We start from the raw sequence: 19,822 nt of genomic DNA on the forward strand, positions 1-19,822 counted from the left end.
AGAAGAAGGCAGACAGCTGGGCTCCACTCTTCCTGGATGAGAGCATCCACTGCTGTTGTCATCACTCACAGATATCAGATACCAGCTTCTTCAGCCTTTCAACAGGAGCTCACACCAAGCAACTTTACAAGAGAGCTTTTAGGCCCTCAAGCTCAAACTCGTAATTAGTCTCCATTGTTCTTAGGCTTCCAGCTCCTTGGATTAAGGAGCTACCAGGCTCTCTGGCTCAGCGGCATAGCACACAGAGGGCCATGATGGGACTATGTAGCCCTTCGTCATATAAGCGAGTATAATAAGTCCATATATGTGTGTATAAGATTATATCATATATACAGATGATAGATAGACAGATGGCTAGATATATAGATGGTAGATAGAAAGATATCTACCCACACACACATTCTACTGATCCTGTGCCTCCAAAAATTCTATTATGAAATTCCACAAATCTTCCAAAATAAAGAACAATAACTCTTTTCTTTCTTTCTTTTTTTTTTTCAATTGAAAGGGGATCAGAGCTCATATTGTCTAGGGACCAAGGGTGCAAGCAACAGCTACAGAATGAGGAAAGCTAGAACGGATGTCAAAACTGGACAAGAAAAAAAAATTGTACTCTCTACAACAAATAAATACATAAACAAATACATTCTTTTAAAATTGCATGTGATACATCCAATACTCCAATCTCCAGTAGTGAACAAGACACATGCAATCCTGACCACTTACAAATTAATTTTTTTCATTGTGAAGTGGTTTAAGAGACATTATAATCACAAAATACCTTCCAAATATCAAGGAATTGCTGAGTCAGGCATGTCACTTGATTACCATAGAAATACTGATATGTGGCTTCCAAACAAGCTAACCTTAGCCTCAGGGAGGTTCATAGACTATGTTTTAAAAAAAAAAAAAATTCCAGAAAAACCTGATTTCATGGTGTGCCTCATGAAAGCTGGCATTGTATTACAACATGTTTAGGAACTAAACCTCAAATGTGGTCCTATGCAGTTCTAAACCACAAAGATTCTGTTTACCAAGCCTTGCAAATGACTACCATCAGCCCAAAGGAAAATACTGCACTGCCACAGTACAATTTGTGGAATCCACTGGTTCTCCACAATAGAATGCAGATGCTTTTGGCAGTGTTGCCAAATAATGCACTTACTTGAGACAGAGTTAAGTTTAAGCTTTGACTTTTCTCTTATTTAAAATACCTGGACCATAAGGGACTATCGATACATCTGGACTACTGGGAAATATGCAGCAATTGAATGCATGAACCTGTTTACTTTATACTGATTTCTGTAGCCTGTGGAACATCTCACTAGTCAGTAAGCATCCCTGTCCTCCTTGGCGCATAGCTCAAAATGGGAGAACTGACATGCCTACTGACATGCCTAAAGGTTATCTCAAGCAACACAGACTCATATGTACATACTGGGTGAAAACAGGATCATCCCAAGACCTCACAAGCACATAGGTCAAAACAGCTTAGTCAAAGCCTAAAACCTGGTTTCTAAGAAAATCATATGATTAGGGAAAGGAGGTGTAGAACTGGGCAGGCATAATGAGCAAAAATGACTTGGCAGCTAAGAATAAGAAAGATGGAAGAAAAATGTTAAAATTGAAACTTCTCAAATAACATGGCAGTTAGAGGTTACTTAATAGAGACTCAGAGTGATTACATTTCAGATAAGCCTTTAGAGGCTCATAATTAAGATTTAATTTTTAATTGTAACTTTAATTAATCTTGGGTTTTCAATAAAAATTAAACAAGTTTTAAAAAACACAACTAAGTTAAACATACTAGATACTATGACTGTGACCATGCTTTCTGATGCATGGTTTCCACATTAATGGGTTCAATGACACCGTAGTATTTACCCATTCTGCATTCACAGAAGAGTGTGTTTGTTATCTGAATCTGCAATGTCCAAGTGGGATCACTCAGGGAGTCAACTGACCCTTGATGCCCACGGAGCACATCGCACCAGCTGGCAGGCCGGGGCACTCTTTTCTTGGCTTCTGGAATAAATTCAAAATGTCAGTAAATTGTTGCCTCCACTGTCCATGCAGTGTTTATTTCCCTGGTTCTGTCCTATTGATATTCTTTCTGGGTTTTAAATAAGTTCGATGGGTGACAATCTAGCTGTCACACAGATGCTAGCTGTCCCCATCGGTGGTAGCAGTGTGTCCATGCTTCTGGTTTTTGGTCTGGCCACTGGTTTTCTATCATGTAAGGCTGGAATCTAGCCTTGGACAAGGGAGAAATGGCAGAGTGCTTCTTTCCAAGCGGGAATATATTTTTGTGTTAAATAGAAGAACCATGGACCTTAAAGGAGAAGAATTTTGTGTTTCACCATCTGCTTGGGTCCTGTAACTGAAGAAGCTGAATTCATACCAAGTCCTAGAGAAAACAAATTGCTGTGTGCAGGGGAAATATTTCCCATCTCTCAAGGACAACAACAATAAATTAGAACCCAGGAACCCGCTGTTCAGATTGGTTCATAGAGATTAAAGAACATTTACACAAACCCAACATTCCCCAAATTCCAATAATACAAAGTCAATCTCTGGCACTTTAGTCTTCTATCTTAGGCAAAAGCCCTTTCTCATGCAAAGTGCTGACCCAGGAGCATAGCTCTTCTATTAGAAAGTGGGTTGGACAGTCAAGGTCAGGTGGCCTGTGCCTATAATCCTGGCACTGTGAGGTGGCAGCTTTGGCTGCATAGCAAGTTCAAGGCCAGCCTATGCTACACAGAACTTTAATCTCTCTATATATACTCTCTATATACTTTAATCTCTAGTATATTTCAGGTTTTTTTTGTTTTAATGACATGATTATTCCAAAATTTGAAAGAAAGTAATTAAGATGAGAAGTTAATACCAAAAATTGTATGCTTCAAGTATGAATCTTGGCTCCACTGGTTTTTAATACATGAAAATTCTGTCTATGAAAAGGTAATACAGAGCCAGCAATGCGGCTCAGTAGGTACAAGCACTTGTTGCAAAGCAGGGTGGCCTGAATTAGATTCCTGGAGCCCACACAAAAAATAAAGAAGCAAGCTAAGCGTGGTGGCACACACCTCTAATCCCAGCACTTGGGAGGCAGAGGCAGGTGGATCACTGTGGGCTTGAGGCCAGCTTGGTCTACAAAGTGAGTCCAGGGCAGCCAGGACTACACAGAGAAACCCTGTCTTGGAAAACCAAAGGAAAAAAAAGAAAGAAAGAAAGAAAGAAAGAAAGAAAGAAAGAAAGAAGCAACTCCACCAAGTTGTCCTCTGATCTCCACATATGTGCACACACTATGGGACATGTGCACACACGCATACACATACCATACACACAACAACAACAACAACAATTTTTAAAAAGTAATGCACTGTTAACCTTTGGCAGAAAGCAGACTATTGTGGTGTACATGTGTGTGTGTGGTATGCACGTGTATGTGTGTGCAGTGTGTGTATGTGTGGTATATATGTGTAAATGGTGAGTATATATGTATGGTATGAGTGGTTGCATGCAAGCGAGTGCATGGGAAGCAAGGAAAGGATGTTGCGTGTCTTCTGCAATGGTTTTCTTCCTTGTTGACTTGAGATAACAGTTCTCATTGAAGTGGAAGCTCCATGTTTCACATCTGGGTGGCCAGTGAGTTCTTCAGAACCTATATATATATATATATATATATATATATATATATATATATATATATATATGTATATATATAAAGAATGGCAAGCATACTGTTAATATAAAACTCGAATCCAGCTGCCTTCACTGGAATGAGGCTGATTTAGAAGAATTTCAGCTGATGTTTACAAAGGTATGAAAAATATGTTCTGTGTAAATACCTTTGGAGTAGAGATTAGAGCTATATAAAAGTAATTTTCAGGCTCAATGTTAATGGGGGTGTATCTTTATATATTTAAAAAGACAAAATTCTGCCATTTTTGAATGAGGTAAAGTTTTTTCTTTACAATAGAAAGAATTTCCAATACAAAAGAAAGTATTTCTGTACAATAGCTGCAGCTTAAGCATCCCAAAGGCCCCTGTGTTCAAAGCTATTGGGATTTCTGGATATTAGAGCTAGAACCTAGTCAGAGAACATCTACTTGTTGGGATTGTGTCCTTAAAAGGGATTGTGGGACCCTGATGCCTTCTTCCTTCCATTGCGTACTGACCAGGAGATGGAGAGCTTTACTCCACCACATGTTCCCTGCCATGATGCAGGTGGGACTGTCTGGGGCCTTAGATTTGGGGAATCTGAAGGATGAAAATTCACCAACACATATGCGAAAGATGAAACTCAAAGCATATGAAGTTCCTGCCTGGTTTCCAACTCTTGTGATACAAGAGTCATCATGTTGACTAAATGAAGAGCTCTAGAATGAGAGAATCCACAGAAAAGGCTCTCTTAGGTTTTGTAGTTAATTGTCTGACATCATTAATAGTTGCTTAGCACAGTATAGGACTGTTTAGTGTACATATACAAGATATCTGTTTGTTAACTAAATTGCCTTATGAATTATATCGATGGACCATGCCTAGACACAATGCTTTTTGTGACCATGAATAATCTCCAGTGATTATTTATGACAACAAAGGGAATGCCATACTCAAGTGCTGACTTATATACTCAATAAATATTTAATTACCTACGGGTATGCATACAGGTTTTCTTCTGCTACTCTTAATTAGGAAGGACATAAGCTTACCAAAACTTTAAGTGATATGCAACTCATGTTCTGAAATGTCAAATACATGTTGCAGAATGCACATGCTTTCTGTCCATATCATATAAATGATATTATACTGTAGACACTCATCAATGTCTCCATGTGATTGAGATCTCTTATTCCAACATACTTTTTTAAGTAATTAAAATATGTCTGATAGTCTTAAACTTGTGTAAACCAGCTTTGCTATCCTATAGCTTCTCTAAGGAGGTCATTAATCACTAGGAAAGCAAAACAGACTCTGGACCCACTAACAGAGAAGGGAAGACTGCCCTTGAATGTCCCCCTTCACCAATGGGGCCATCAAGGGATTTCTCCTTCCATCACTGTCCTTTTACTTTCAACCATTTTTCACTTTAAGCATAAACCCATTTTAGCTGGAAAAAGAGAGCTAACTCAGCATATTTCCCGTTTGTAGTCTACAGGTGCTGTTTGAAGCCAGAGCCGTGGGTGGGTGAAGGGGATCTAGAGTAACGTGAACAGCATGGGAAAAGCCTGAGCACCACTGAGACTGAGGCACCCTTCAGCCTTCCAGAAGACTTGCATCATTATCTCACCGGCTGCTTCTGTCTTAAACACACGCCGGTGAATTTGATGACGTAAGCAACACCATCATTTCCTCCTGGTCTTAGAAGAAAAGCTCACAAGAGAGAAGAAATTCAACAAAATTCACAACTAAGCATTAGCTTTTCCCAGACTTTTTAGTGGTTGGACAAGTCCTTGGGTTTAATGCCCAGGGTATGAACTAAAGAAAACAAAGCAATGGTGAGGGAGAGAACAAGAAACAAAAGAAGTAATTTCTAGAATCCTGCAGAACAAGTAAATAAACGTGAGGCACTGGCTCTGGTGAGCTTTGGAAATTTCAAAATGCCCATGGAGGTCTGAAAATAGCCAAGGAAGAGTTACATGGGACAGAGAGAAAGAGATGGACAGGATAGCAGTGGCTGGTCCACGTGGAAATCCCACACCCCTACATGTACCGTAGGAGTCTGTTTCCAACCCTGTGGATGCAAGTCAGGAGAGCAGTGAGGTCAAAAGAGTTAGATTACCAGTCGCTCCATCTCCTGCTCCCTGAGTCTCTCCTCCCTCTGTCGTCGGTGATAATCCATCAGGTCATCACGTCCCGAGACCGAGCTGATGCTACTTTTCCGTTCTCGAAGGACAGGCTGTGGAGTTTCTGAGGACAGTCTTAGGCTTTCCAGATCAGAGTCATCAAACTCCACAGATCCACAGGAGAAGTTCCTCTTGGCCACAAGCACTCGGTCCGGTTCTCCAGCAATGAAGGAGTGACTTGGGCTGGTCCCTGAGTATGAAGCCCTATCAAAATCATCTGAGGAGGTGGAGGCCAGAAGCATCTTCCGAGCCACTCGAGGGCTGGCAGGGACACTGAGGGTGGAACTTACGTAAGGGTTTCCCTCAGACAGAGAGGTTTTATAGGGTAAAGCCCCTGAGCTTAGAGAAGAAAAGTTAAGGTAATTGTCACTATCCACGATGCTATGAGGTAGATCCTTTTCTACTAACTGACCCCGTTTGGAATTGCCTAGGGAATTTCTTGGAGGGAGGCTGAGAGGCGACATCTGGTTATCTGTGGCTTTATACAACCTGGGAAGCGATCGGCTGTAGGCACCCATATTGCTCAGGCTGCTCCCTGAATATTTCCTTGCTCTCACACTGATGTTTTCAGAGGCTGCCTCCTTGTGCCTGGTTAACCTGGGCGGAAGCATCAAGTTGTCCTGAAGGTTCATCTTCCTGGCTTGCTTTGGGCTTGAAGGCATACTCGCTGCCCCAGATCTGCTGATGGGCACGGAGCCAGCCCCACTCGATGAACCTCCATTCCACATGGTCAGGAGTGAGCCAGATGCTTTTCTTCCTTCCAGCCCCCCGAGAAAGTAGACGTTGTCATGTGATTTATTCCTAGAGCTGTATCTAGAATAGGGAGGCTTCTCTGAGAGCCTGGAGGACCTCTCCATGTCCCGACCAGTGTAATGATCCAAATCTGCTCTCCCAAGGGGATAGCCTCCAAGAGAAGCTGCCGAGCTGAGAAACGAAGTAGGAGGTTTCATGGAAATATTTTTGTCAGTTCCGTCACCGAATTGTTTGCTTCCCTGGATTTTGGCCAAGGAGGGACTGCTCCTGACACCAGTGCCCAAAGGAGAAGGGCTTCTCTTGGAAGACATGGGCTGTGAGAGGGTTAAATATGAGCCAGAATAGTCCCCATTGGCTTTAAACTTCAGACTGGATGAATAGTTCCTCGGGCTTAGGCTCTCCATCATGTTTTGGGGCTCATTCTCCAGGGAACGTACCACAAATCCTTCCTCTAAGCTACCATTTTGTAATTCCAGCCTCTTCTGTATGTGGCTATCTTCTGCCATAATATTGCTGAGCCCTGAAAAGGGAAAAAGGAGAAAGTTTTAGTTATGAAATATGGAAGTGTAGCCAGGCATGGTGGTGCATGCCTTTAATCCTAGAACTTGAGAGGCAGAGGCAGGTGGATCGCTGTGAATTCGAGGCCAGCCTGGTCTACAAAGTGAGAGTCCAGGACAGCCAAGGCTACACAGAGAAAACCCTGTCTCAAAAAACCTATATATATTTAAAAATGTACTAGGAGGTGAAAAATAAGGACCACTGATCAGAGATGCTTTTGTTTGTTTGGTTGGTTGGTTGGTACAAAGAAAAGTAACTCAAGATGATAACAATGGCATTTGAGGGAAACAAATCCCTGTGAAGTAATGGTTTGGGAATAGGCTAATACAGAAGAACAGCAGTTTTCCCCTCAGCGTTCCAGTCTTTGAAGAACCACCTGCTTCCTGAATATCTTGCATGTGTCTAAAAGAATCACTCAATGGCTTTTCCTTTAGATGTTACTGTTAGAATCATTACCAGCCCAGAAACAGCCCTGAGGAAACAAAACTCTTATCTTGACAGAGGAAGAAAGATTGTTACACATTGATCTGGAATGTGAGTGCTAAGAAGTGGTTCATTTGGAAGGATGAGGTGGAACTTTACTTCTTAGCAGGAAAGCTGAAAGGCCCTGTATTCAAGGCAAGAGACATTGGACCAAAGGCTGTTTTCAAGTTTGTTGCTCTATGGTCAAGGTGGCATATTTAAAAGCTCTAAATTACTCCATTCTTCAAAGTCCTTGGTACCCCAAATGTGTTGTGTTTATCCTTGGTACTGAGCCATCTTTTCTAACAGAAACATTTTGTGCCTTCTGGTATACTTATCAAACTCCACCCATCACTCAAGGGACACAGTAGGACTTTATCATTGACAAGTAAATATTTTTTCAAATAATAAGTATATATTTGGGGAACTTGCGTCTTAGAGTCAAACACCCGACTTGAAGTTTTAATCTATGAAAATTTTCTTGAGTTTAAACTAGCACTGAAAATGAACAGGCTTATATTTCTGAATGATAGAAACTCTCTTTAGATTGTTTGTTTGTTTGTTGAGCCATGGTTTCCCTGTGTAGCCTTGGTGGTCCTGGACCACCTTTGTAGATGGGGCTGACCTCGAACTCACAGAGATCTGCCTGTCTCTGCCCACCCCCCGCAGGGCTGGGATTAAAGTACCACCACTTCCCAGAGTATCTTTACATTATTAACAAAGGAAACACATAATTTAATTTCTGTAAACACATGCAGGACTAAGACTTTCCTCCAGCCCTCAGGGACCTGGGGCACTGTTTGATGAACTGTTTGATGATGATGTCTTCCATTGTTCTATTAGGCAAAAAATATTTTTTCATTTGCACCCAACATCATATCATAGATGGAAGATTTCATTCTCCTAGCTTAGCCTCATATTTCCCAGGAAAATTCAAGCAACTCGGCATTGAACTGCATCTTATCCGCAGGCCGGGGTCAGGAAAACTTCCTGCTTACTTCCAGGTGATGCCAGGAAGAGGCTACAGAGAGCTACAGTCTCCCTTCTCCCCAAGAAATTCTGTCTTGGATTCATTGTCCTTCAGAGTTCTCTGTGGATGTATGTTAAAAATGATATACTTTTAAAGAATGTCTTAAAATTTGCATAAATCATCAGAATTATGCCTAAGATTTGGTTCCCAGCGGGATGTGGCCCTGCTGTCTCACCACATCTTTCATTGCCTGTTGACAGTGCCCCTCTACACCCTGACAGTTGTCACTTACAATTCCAACCTTGAAAGCAACATCAGTCTCACGTGAGACATTTAAGAAGTAAAAGTAAGACAACCTGTAGCCTTGGTCTTTTTCTGAATTCAATTCATCCCTGGTTAGTTTGCCATTTTGAAATGTTAGTAAGTCTTGGCCAGTTCTCTCAACTTAAATATTTCAGGACTTAGAAAATAAGAAAAGAGAGGGATCCTGAGGACATTCAGTGCTATTTATTATATAGGAAAAATACCCTATATTCCCAATGAAATGTGGAAAAGCTGCAGTTCATCGTAGGAGTGAGCAAGTGCAATCACTTAACACTACATTTAAAGTATATTTTATAGTATAAAATTTGTTCATATAATATACACATTAAAACATTAAATGAGTTGGGTTTCATATATACACCCATAAACATTGATTATAAACATATTACCTCCTGTGTATATCATGTATGCAGCTAATAGTTTCCTTACAGGTGCTCCTGTCAGAATTTGGGGAGTCATCATGACCTCCTCTGTCATTTCTACTTCTCTCTCATTGTGTCTATGAACAAACTCAATTACTGTTGTCTTTCATCCATATTCCAAATCTGATACTTCTGGTTATTCCACAGTTGCTCCTCATAAAAACCAGTGTCTTTTTGCCCACAGTGTCTCCCCTCCTACCACAGCAATAACAATGGTCTGCAAAAACATTCACACCACAAGTTACTACTGATTATACTTGGGGTGGTAATATTACCAGTGATTTCATATCAATGTATGTGTTGTGTATTTTAATTTTTTGACAATTATTTATCATCAAGTAGTAGAATATAGTCTGTACTACTACCTTGTTTTTTTTAAACTTGATCAGATTCTCATATGTTTGACACTTGGTCGCCAGTGCTGCCTCTGTTTGGGATGGTTGTAGAAACTTTAGATGGTAGAGGAAGTAAGTAGATCACTGTGAGAAGGGTTTTGAGGTATCTACCTCAGCCTCACTTCCAGTCCAGTGCTTCCTAAGTGCAGATAACTGTGAGCAGCAGTTTCTCATTCCTACCACCACACTTTCCTTTCCATGGTGGACTGTATCCCCTCAAACAGCAAGCTAAAACTCAACCTTCCTTCCTTCCTTCCTTAAGTAGATTCTTGTCAGCTATTTTGTCATCGCAACGAAAAAATAACCAATACACCAATTTTAAAGACTTATCATCGGCTACAGATATGGAATTCATTTATTTTTCTTGAAGCTGAGTTTGTCTATCTAGTGTAATACAAATGTACATTTACCCAAATATAGTATCTCGTGGTCCTGCATACCAACTCAGCCAGACAGGTGGTCTTTCTAACTCTACAAGTCAACATCAATAGCTGTGGAAACCTCTCTCCTTTCCTACTTCCAGGACACTCTTCATCTGAGGTGTGATCTCGTGAGTGAAGGCCTAAAAATAGGAAATGAGTAAGAACTGCAGGCCAGTAATCAGTAATCCACTTGGAATTGGGGGTAGGCTAAGGGCAAGGGCTGGGGTGAGATGCACATGGCGATGTTTTGAGTAATTCCCCAAGCAGTTGAGGACTTGACTACAGGCAGAATGCATCAGAGAGTATAGTTGGACTTAGGAAAAGAAAAGGAGTGCTGGGCTAATGGGAGAAAAAGAAAAAGGCTGCAAGGACACCTTGCCAAAGCAGCATACGCAAGAGAAAGGAGGGAGGCAGCAAACACCTAAGAAAGGAGCTAGAGAAAATCCTGGGTTTACAGTCGTCTTTATGTTCAATGCTGCTGTGTTTATTTTGGATTTACTGAACATTTTATGTGAACAAAGAAGAGATCTCAGTGAAACTAGGAGATCCCTGAACTGTGTTATTGGGAAAGCAAAACAGACCCGAAGGAGGTGATGGCTACATACAGTCTTCTATAGGTAGCCACAGAAGGTCTGCGAGCAGGAGAGAATGCATCTGGTGCCCATCTGAAAGAAAGGACAGCTTGGGGAAGTCTAAACAGGAAAGAAGTTAATGTGTGCCGAAATGTTTGCATTTACTTTCCAATCCATAAATTTAATCCTTCCAGTACTCTTGTTATTTTACAACCTAAAACACACACTCATCTTATTGTCAATCAGAGTATGCCAGAAAGTCAGGACGCGGTCTCTTGAAAGATGTTAGAGAGGAAAAAAAAAAAAAAAAAAAAAAAAAAAAAACCCACAGCACTTTTTTCCCCTGGAGGAGAAAATCACTTCAATAAGCAGTCTAAAGGGATGTTATTGAATATTTCTTCAGAGAGCTGCTTCTCTGCGGTAGGTTTAAATGTTTTTTTTAAATGGTTCTGCAGTTCCACTCACACCAGATGACAATAAAGTCATCATCTCATTCAAACTGTAATAGTCCAATAGTGAAGTTCCAACACTGCCACACCAGAGCTGTGTGCATTGTCGCTTCCAGCTAATGAAGGTGCTTTTCAAAACAAAGTGCTCGGTGCGTTAGACAGGAGGACTTAAACACCTGGTGAACAGGTGCCATCATCCAGCTGTTTTTAGCCAAGTAAGTGACTTTAGGAGCCTGCCACACATAGCCATCCACGTCTTATTATGTTGCTGCATGTAGATACTTCCGAGCATCGCCCAACACAGCAGGAATTAGTCCTAGAAACACTGCAACTAGCTAACTATTGAAAAGTGGAAACTGCCATGCTGTCAGTAAATAGAAGCAACTTTACGAAGACCAACTTTTACAAGTCTGCAAGGTGTAGGCCAAAATGCCCATAATATAATGGCTTATGTCTAGACCAGACCATGTCCTGCCAGAGCTCTGGAGCTGCTGGGCGGGGAGGCGGGGCTACCCCTGAGTGTTCTGTGGCAGATGATGGCTGGTGCCTGGTATTTAGGGCTCTCCAGCACGCTGGTGGTCCACAGGCAGGCCTAACTGTCTGTCGGCACTGATGTTTATGATCTGGCACTGTTAAGACTAAAGTGTATACTGATGGTATGTAATTGAATTCAGGGCCAGTCAAGAAGCCCTCTCAGAAGCAGTGCCATTCCTCACAGGAGTTCTATGGATGTATTTCTGTGGCAACCAATGGCAGTTGATAGAGCCTGAGTGGATTCTTTGAGAGGATTGAAGGGAAACGCTGAAAAAAAAATCTGTTTTAACCACAGGGTCTGTGCTTTATAAGGGAGAACAACAGATACACAGAATCCTCCTGATGACATAAAAAGTGGGAAGAAGAGAAGACTAATTAGAAGCCTCAGGAACAAACACTTGCTTCTCTGCCCCTAGTACCCTTTCAGAATGCAAAAGCAGCCTAATGTCCCTTGTGCTCCATTAAACCTTTGGTCTTCTCAGTGGCCTGACTGCAAACAAGCCCTCCTACTTTACAAACAATCGTTCTTGGCCCTGTACACTTCTCAGACTCCTCCATCTCTGCAAGCCAGCCTTACCTCTCCACAGGGCCCTATGGCCACCTGTAACCGCCGACCCATCCCCCAGACCAGCAAACACCACGGGCTCTGTGGTGCCTTCTACATAGATGAAGCCTGGACCTTCCCGTTGGCTCAGTCTCCATCTCCATAGGACCCGACTTTGCTCCTCACAAGGTCTGGCTTTGTAACCTCTATTCCTTCAAACTCCTCCCCCTGGACCCCGTCGCCCCCCTGTCATGATTTTATATCCAGGACAGAGGACAAAAGTAAAATGTGTTAGTAGGCATAACACTCTTATTGTTCTTATTTCTTCAACAAACGGATCCCAACCCTTCTTCTCCTTTGTACCATGTTCTTTGCTCAAAGATCTGCCCACTTGGGCAAAATAATTACTAACCACTAGATTCACATAAGTAGGTTGATAATCTCCAAAGAGGGGTTACTTTTTGATGACTGAACAAAGGTCTTGTCTTCCTTTAGAAGAGTGTATATATTACAACAGAGGTGTAAACCTTAGCAAACACCACACACACACACACACACACACACACACACACACCATATCCACAGCAGCCTACATTACACAAAGCCTCTATAATGCACAAAGGTGATGCTTCAGAAGCCAGGCGTGAAGCATCCTTAGGAACAGCCCAATGTTGAGATAAACAACAGGACTGGGAGGAAGGGTTGGGGCCACCAGGGATCAGAATGCCCCGTGATGTCTCAGAACATTGACTACACGGTTTCTTTCTTGTTTTTCTTTTGCCTTATTTAAAAAAATTTTTTTTTTACTTTATCATTTCTCTAAAGCCATTTAAAAGAAGGATAATCATTAAGGAAATACACATGACTCTACAAAGAAGCGAAGGGAGTGGAGGCTGATAGAGATGATGACACTGAACACAGAGAAGAAACCAGGACATAAAGGAGAAGGAAGTTTCAGTTCCTAAAGGAGCCTTGCCCCAGGTTCCCACTCCTTACAACGTTCCCTCCACTCTCACCCTCAGCCAGCCCACTTGTACTGAAGTCTAAACGCTGTCATCAAACACTGCAGATGGTACCAGGAGTCTAACAGAGATCACAGTAAGCAGCAAATCTCCACACTGCATTATTTGCAGTGTGCACTTTCTCAATTTGGAATCTATTGAGTCTGGATTGTTCTGTTTTATGAAATCCTGGGAATTCTTGAGAACTTAGAAGACTCAGTCAAAAGGCTAATGGGTCAATTATAGGATATATATAAAAAAAAAGTTTTTGTACTAGTCCCTTCAATAAAATGCTTGTCTGCAGGAACTTGACAACATTCTTTAGACTGTCCAAGGAATGTGGCTGCTGTTTCCTGTGATAAGTCTTTATAGTCAGGGAGGAGGAGAGAAAGCAGATTCAACCTCAGAAAATGGGGGTCACTGACGTTCCCTCCCACTGGGTATGTCCCAAGTTTTACCTAAATAACCAAGATGTGTCACCTGCTAGACTCACATGTGTGTTTAAGCAGCTATTGAAGAAGCCTTAGCAGTAGGTGAAGAGATAACATATTCAACGAGTAAATGTAAAACAAATTTAAGTTCAAGATCACTCCATTTTGAAGTATGGCCTCTTTCACGACAGAAATCACAAGGAAGAAAAGAATGTTCTCGTTGTTATTGTTGTTCATTGTGCACACAAGCAGGACGTGTGTGGGCGGGACACGGGGCCCATCCCACAGCCTGCACGTGGAGGTCAGACGTGTGTGGGTGGTGCCCTTTCCGCAGCCTGCACGTGGAGGTCAGAAGACAACTTTGTAAAGGCTGGCTAGCATCTTTACCTGCTAAACAGACCGGATAAAAACAATACTCTGTGAAAAATACTACAGACTATCTCTAGTTGGACACACCTGTAATCCTAACAAGGAAGGCCAAGGCAGAAAGGTCCATAAGTTCAAGGCCAGCCTGGTCAAAGCCAAAACAATAACAGCAACAAAATCTCACCACAAAAATGTCATCACTCAGTCCTAAAACCTGGGAAGGTATGGTGTGGGAAAGGTCCAAAAGAAAACATGAGTTCAGTCACCATGGGGCCGGGGGGGGGAGGGGCGGGGGGGAGGGGAATCCAGGCATGAGAAGAAGCTATTCCGGGTTAAAAGACCCAAGAGAGATGCCAAGGAAACGCAATGGATGCTCATGGTGTGCATCCTATGTGCAACAGCCATCTGCTTAAAAAATGTCTGAGACAAACAGAATTGGAATGCTAACTGAAAATCAGATGTATTGCTCTTTTCAAACATGCTGCAATGGCATGTCTTTTGAAATTGTAAGTGCTTAGAGTTACACTACAAATTATAGATGAAAAACTAGGTGTTTGGGATGTGCTTTGTTGTTTTTTGTTTTGTTTCGTTTTGGTTTTTGTTTTTTTGTTTTTGGTTTTTCAAGATATGGTTTCCCTGTGTAGCCTTGCCTGTCAAGGACTCACTTTGCAGACCAGGCTGGCCTCGAACTCACAGTGATCCACCTGCCTCTGCCTCCTGAGTGCTGGCATTACAGGTGTGAGCCACCATGCCCATCTGGGAAGTACTTTGTAACAACTCATGCTCTGAGGGGAAAATGGCGTCCCCAGATTAAACCAAAATAATGAATGTAAGTGATCCAGGCTATAGGCGGCAGGTTCACTATAGTACACTTTTAATTTGTGTTTTACATTTTGTGTGTGCTTAAAGTTTCCACAATAAAATATTGCTTTTCCAAAAAGATAAATGTATTCTAGAGCCAAATTAAATAAAAAATAAAATCTATATTCTGACATAAATTATAGTGGCTCAGTATACAAAAAAAAAAAAAAAAAAAAGAGTTAGTCTCAGCAGCTTGAATGAATACTAGCTTATTATAATAAATCAAATTAGATTCTTAAAGTACCCAGGAGAAATTTGAAGGCAACTGCGTTGTCAAGATTATAAATCAGTAGGCCATTCTGTTAAAGAGACTTGCCAGATAGTGCTAGATAGAGTACCTAAACCTCACCAATATCTGTGCCCAAATAAAAACCATTGTTGTGAGCGGGGGTGGGGGGTGGGGGGAGGGTTGGGGCAGGGGAAGAGTCAGAGGTATGACAACCTTGAGTCTGTTGTCAGCCTAGCCTGGGTAGGGGGGCCTGGACAACATAATGAAGACCAAAAGAGGCAAGGCTGGGGAGCCGGCTCCGTCAGCATGGTACAGTGCTTGCTGTTCAGATCCCAGCACCCAGTGAATGCTGGGCACAGTGGTGCAGGTCTGCAGCCCCAGAGCTCGGGGTAGGAAGTGAAGACTGGTTTCCCGGGGCTCACTGTGTAGGCATCGGATTGAGCTGATGAGTTCCAACCAGGCTCATTGGAAGAAAAAACCAGCAGTTTTCGGATGACACTACTTAATGTTGATCTTTATTCTACACACACACACACACACACACACACACACACACACACACACACCCCACACACAAATATTTACCACACATACAACATATCGCAACCAGAGCACACTGAACACACAAAATACACATTAAAAAAAGAACAACAAACCCCATTGCTTTAGACAATTAAAGTGTACAAGTATCCATAGAAATGACGAAACCTTCCATATTCTAAAATGTTTCAGCCTCAAAAGAAATGTTAGCATATTTATGCTAAGAGAAGGGTTGGCAGGCTTTGCAGCTTTTAAAGTTCTCTTATATGTGCTGACAAGATGGTTGTGTGGGTAAAGACCCTCACTGGCAAGTCTAAGAACTTGATCCTCAGGGCCACACTGTGGGAAGAGAAAATCAACTCCTGCGGGTTGCCCTCTGGACTCAACATGCATGCCATGGTACTTGGGTACCTTCCCCCAACTCCTCACACAGAGAAATGAATAAATATAATTAAATAGAATCCTGTTACTGCTTCTCAGAAGACGGGGCAGTCTTTTGGGTAAGAAGTCACCAATCCATGTTGTCAGGGTTCTTCTCTGAAATTCAAACCAGTTCGTTCAAGATAAGGATTTCTGAAGTCTGTCCGGATGAAATCAAACATCTCCAGATAATACTTCTTTCTGCTCATGCGTACAGTTCCTCCCCGGGTTTAGGTGATTCTGGCCAAGCCCCCTCAAACCCAGACAAATCCTCCCACATTGTGTGATGATCATCCTAGGAAGGTGACTCTAGAAATATGGAAAGCCATGGGTGTTAAAGGAAGAGTGAGGTCATCAGTGTACATGAGCTGTCATCTTTCCCCTGAGCCAGAGAAGGCCACAAATCTGACCCCTTGCATGCAAAGCTACTTCCAAGAAAGAATATGAACCTACGATGACATGGAGAAAAACTCTACCTTGACCCTGAAGGCACAACTATGGACTTTATGAACCTAAACTGAAAACAAAATTTGCTGACCTTGCTTTCCTGTCTCTGTTGCCCCCCCAACCCTACTGACTGAAATACATCCCCTTAAAAATTGGATTTTTCAAATAATGTTCCCCAGACTCAAATCTTTTATCCATATTATGATCTGGCAATGATCAGAGAATGAGTAGGGTTCTCGGATAAAGAACAAATAGAAGTCAGTGATGACTTCCACAGTTGGATTTGTTTGTTTGTTTTTGTTTTTCAAGATGGGGTTTCCCTCTGTAGCCTTGGCTGTCCTGGATTTGATTCGATTTGTAGACCAGGCAGACCTCAAACTCACAGAGTTCCTCCTGACTCTGCCTCCATAGTGCAGGGATTAAGGGCTGCGCCACCAGCCCAGCTAGTCGGAATGCTTTTCTGTTTGGTTTGGTTTTTTTCCAGACAGAGTCTCTCTGTGTTAGCCCTGGCTGTCCTCGAACTCACAGTGATCCACCTGCCTTTGCCTCCCAAGTGCTGCCTCCCATGTGCTACCATGCCTGGCTTAGTCACAATGTTTTTAACACCATCCCACCCTGGGGACTGAGAGATCAAATCTAGGGCCTTAAGCATGTTCAACCTATGCTCTAACTCTGAGCTACAACCCACCAAGTTTTCCCTGTTTACTCAAAAAGTGGGATGGATGGGCTTTTAAGGGCAGCTGTGTACCTCTTAATAGTAAAGATACATTCAGGAAAGTGCATAACTAGTTGATGTTGTCACTGCAAGCACCACAGAGTGTGTCCTCACACATGAAGGAGGACCCACATCACAAGGCAATCTGATCTTATTGGACACCATCAAGCAAGAGGTCAGAGAGGGATAGCTCAGTGGGTAAAAGTGCTCGCAGGGAAACTGGAAGGAGAGTACAGCTCCAGCGATACCTCCCGGCTTCCAGGTGCACACCAAGACACACAGGCACCCTTATGCCTCCCCGTCCCCTTTCCCTCTCCTTCCCTCCCCTCCCCTCCACAATTAATTTTTTCAGAAGGAAAAAAAATTTACCATGAGGCTCACAACCACACTACAAAGCAAAACATTATAATGATGATGTTGACCATTGATTATGCACAGTGGATGTTGTAAGACACTTGATTTTTCTCTTTTCTCACAACCTGCCTTTCTACCCCTGGCTGCAGGAAAGCAAAAGGGGAGACCTGGCACTATAAAAATCAGGAAACAATTGACAAAGTTGAATTTACTTTTAATCAATGCTGTTTTATTTTTTCAAGACCTTTTTAAAAAGGTTGTGTGTGTGTGTGTGTGTGTGTGTGTGAGTGAGAGAGAGAGAGAGAGAGAGAGAGAGAGAGAAAGAATGTCTAAGGTGTGTGTGTGTGTGTGTGTGTGTGTGTGTGTGTGTGTGTGTCCCTACTAAGGAGACCAGAAGAAGGCATCAGAGCCTCTGGAGCTGGAATGAAAGGAGATGTGAAACAGTTGATATGGGTACTGGGATATGGGTACTTGGTTGTCTAAAAAGGGAGCAAGTGATCTTAACTGCTGAGCTATCTCTCTCAGCCCTCAATACTTTTTTTTTTTTTTTAAGACAGGGTTTCTCTGTGTGTAGGCTTGGCTGTCCTGGACTAACTTTATATGCCAGGCTGGCCTCAAACTCACAGTGATCTGCCTGCCTCTGCCTCCCAAGTGCTGGGATTAAAGGCATGCGCCACCACCACCTGGCGGCCCTCAATGCTTTAACTCTATCCAGAAAAACCTAATAAAGGAAATGGTTACCTTCAGATGTTACTTTTATTGTAATGGCTAATCCAGTACAAAGAACACGGGACATCTTGCCAAGGAGGTTCTCTTTCTATGTCCACCAACTAGGAGGAATGATATGCTCAGTGGATCGCGTCATCTGTCTCCACCTTGTTGAGGCAGAGGTTTGCCAATGTTTGAAATGCTGAGAGTGAACCAGACATTCTTTGTGGCCCAGCATTCTGTGCTCTCAAAGGTTACTGGTTAAATAACCCAGGAGTGTCTGTTACATAAAGCAGGAAGTGGAAATGACCACAGAACACAAGCATGCTTTAGTGATAAGATAGCAGCTACCTAGTTGGGCAAAGCTTTCCCTGGCACCACTGCCCACGGCACGCCAAGGGCATGGTAAATCGTCTCAGCAAAGCACAGCGAGACAAGGGTCTGGTGAGAACTGTTAACGCAGTACAGCATAGAAGCCAATTCAGCAGCATATATAAGACATATTTTCTCTGCATTCCTACGTCCTGCAATCTCCTTAATAAATCTTAAGTTGCTTTTGAAAAACTATTTCAGCTGTGGCAAAAGCAGTATGGCAGCCAGACACCTCTTTTCGGCCCTTTTGGGTACCTCTAGAGAGCTCACCCTGAGTCTGAACTGGTCCAAAGAATGCAGGAGTTGGTTTCCATCACTTTTGCCTGCTCTGAGTTCACCAGTACAGGGAGGGGGGGGGGGGCGCGGCGGGTGGTCAAGAAACAAATCTTAGAGAACTCACATAGCGGATCCTTTGTTCATTGTTTGATAGGCTCATTACTCAGTCACACTGCCAGTCTGGAGAAGTCACCAGCAGTGTGCAAACAGTCATCAGAGGATGACAAACGCCAGCGTGTGCTGACCTGTTGTTTAGCAGCAGGTGTTAGAAAACGCTGACCCTGCTTAAGGTAACAATATCCGATTGTGCGCACCTTTTCTTCCTCTCGTTTTGCAAAAGAAGGAAACATGCTTCACCTAATAAAATCAGCTGTGCAAATAGATGAACTAGTTCTTATATGTACTAAAATCATCTGTATAAGTTGGCCTGTTACCTCATGTTACTTATCTGCTTCTTCCCAGAAAGTCTCTGCAGCCCCAGGCACGCCCACACCTCCTTGTGATCATTTTTTCTCTCTGAGTTTCTCTCCCTGACCACTGATTGCCAGCGAGTGCTTGGTAAACCTTGCCTTTCAGGTACACACCACAGAAAGCTGCTTTTCAGGGATGTCAAAAGAAGCACCCCTAAATATCAGACATGTATTTTTTTTCCAAATTAATCCATTTCCTTTATGAGACAAACACAAATTCTTGCTTAGTGGATTTTATGCTGAAGGGATTTGACCACCTGAACTGCCCCCTTGGCTTGGCGTTCTTTATTTTTCAAGAGACAAGAGACTCATTCTTCAAATCCTAGGACTTTTTTTTTTTTCTTTAATTACTAGTCTCCTCCTATAGTGGCAGGATAT

The 19,822-nt window shown here is 42.4% G+C and overlaps 1 protein-coding gene across 12 annotated transcripts in view; it reads right to left on the bottom strand.

Moving 5' to 3' along the window:
- The window catches only part of Phldb2 (pleckstrin homology like domain family B member 2), a 218,099-nt gene that overhangs the window by 71,757 nt on the left and 126,520 nt on the right, over positions 1 to 19,822 (bottom strand). For all 12 annotated transcript variants that reach the window (XM_051149997.1, XM_051150005.1, XM_051150002.1 and 9 more), the window contains one exon: positions 5,786 to 7,122. In XM_051149997.1, the coding sequence (XP_051005954.1) occupies positions 5,786 to 7,122 (1,337 nt within the window). The remainder of the gene's footprint in view (positions 1 to 5,785; positions 7,123 to 19,822) is intronic.

Source organism: Acomys russatus, chromosome 8 (assembly GCF_903995435.1).
Source record: "Acomys russatus chromosome 8, mAcoRus1.1, whole genome shotgun sequence".
Classification (NCBI taxonomy): Eukaryota; Metazoa; Chordata; class Mammalia; order Rodentia; family Muridae; genus Acomys; species Acomys russatus.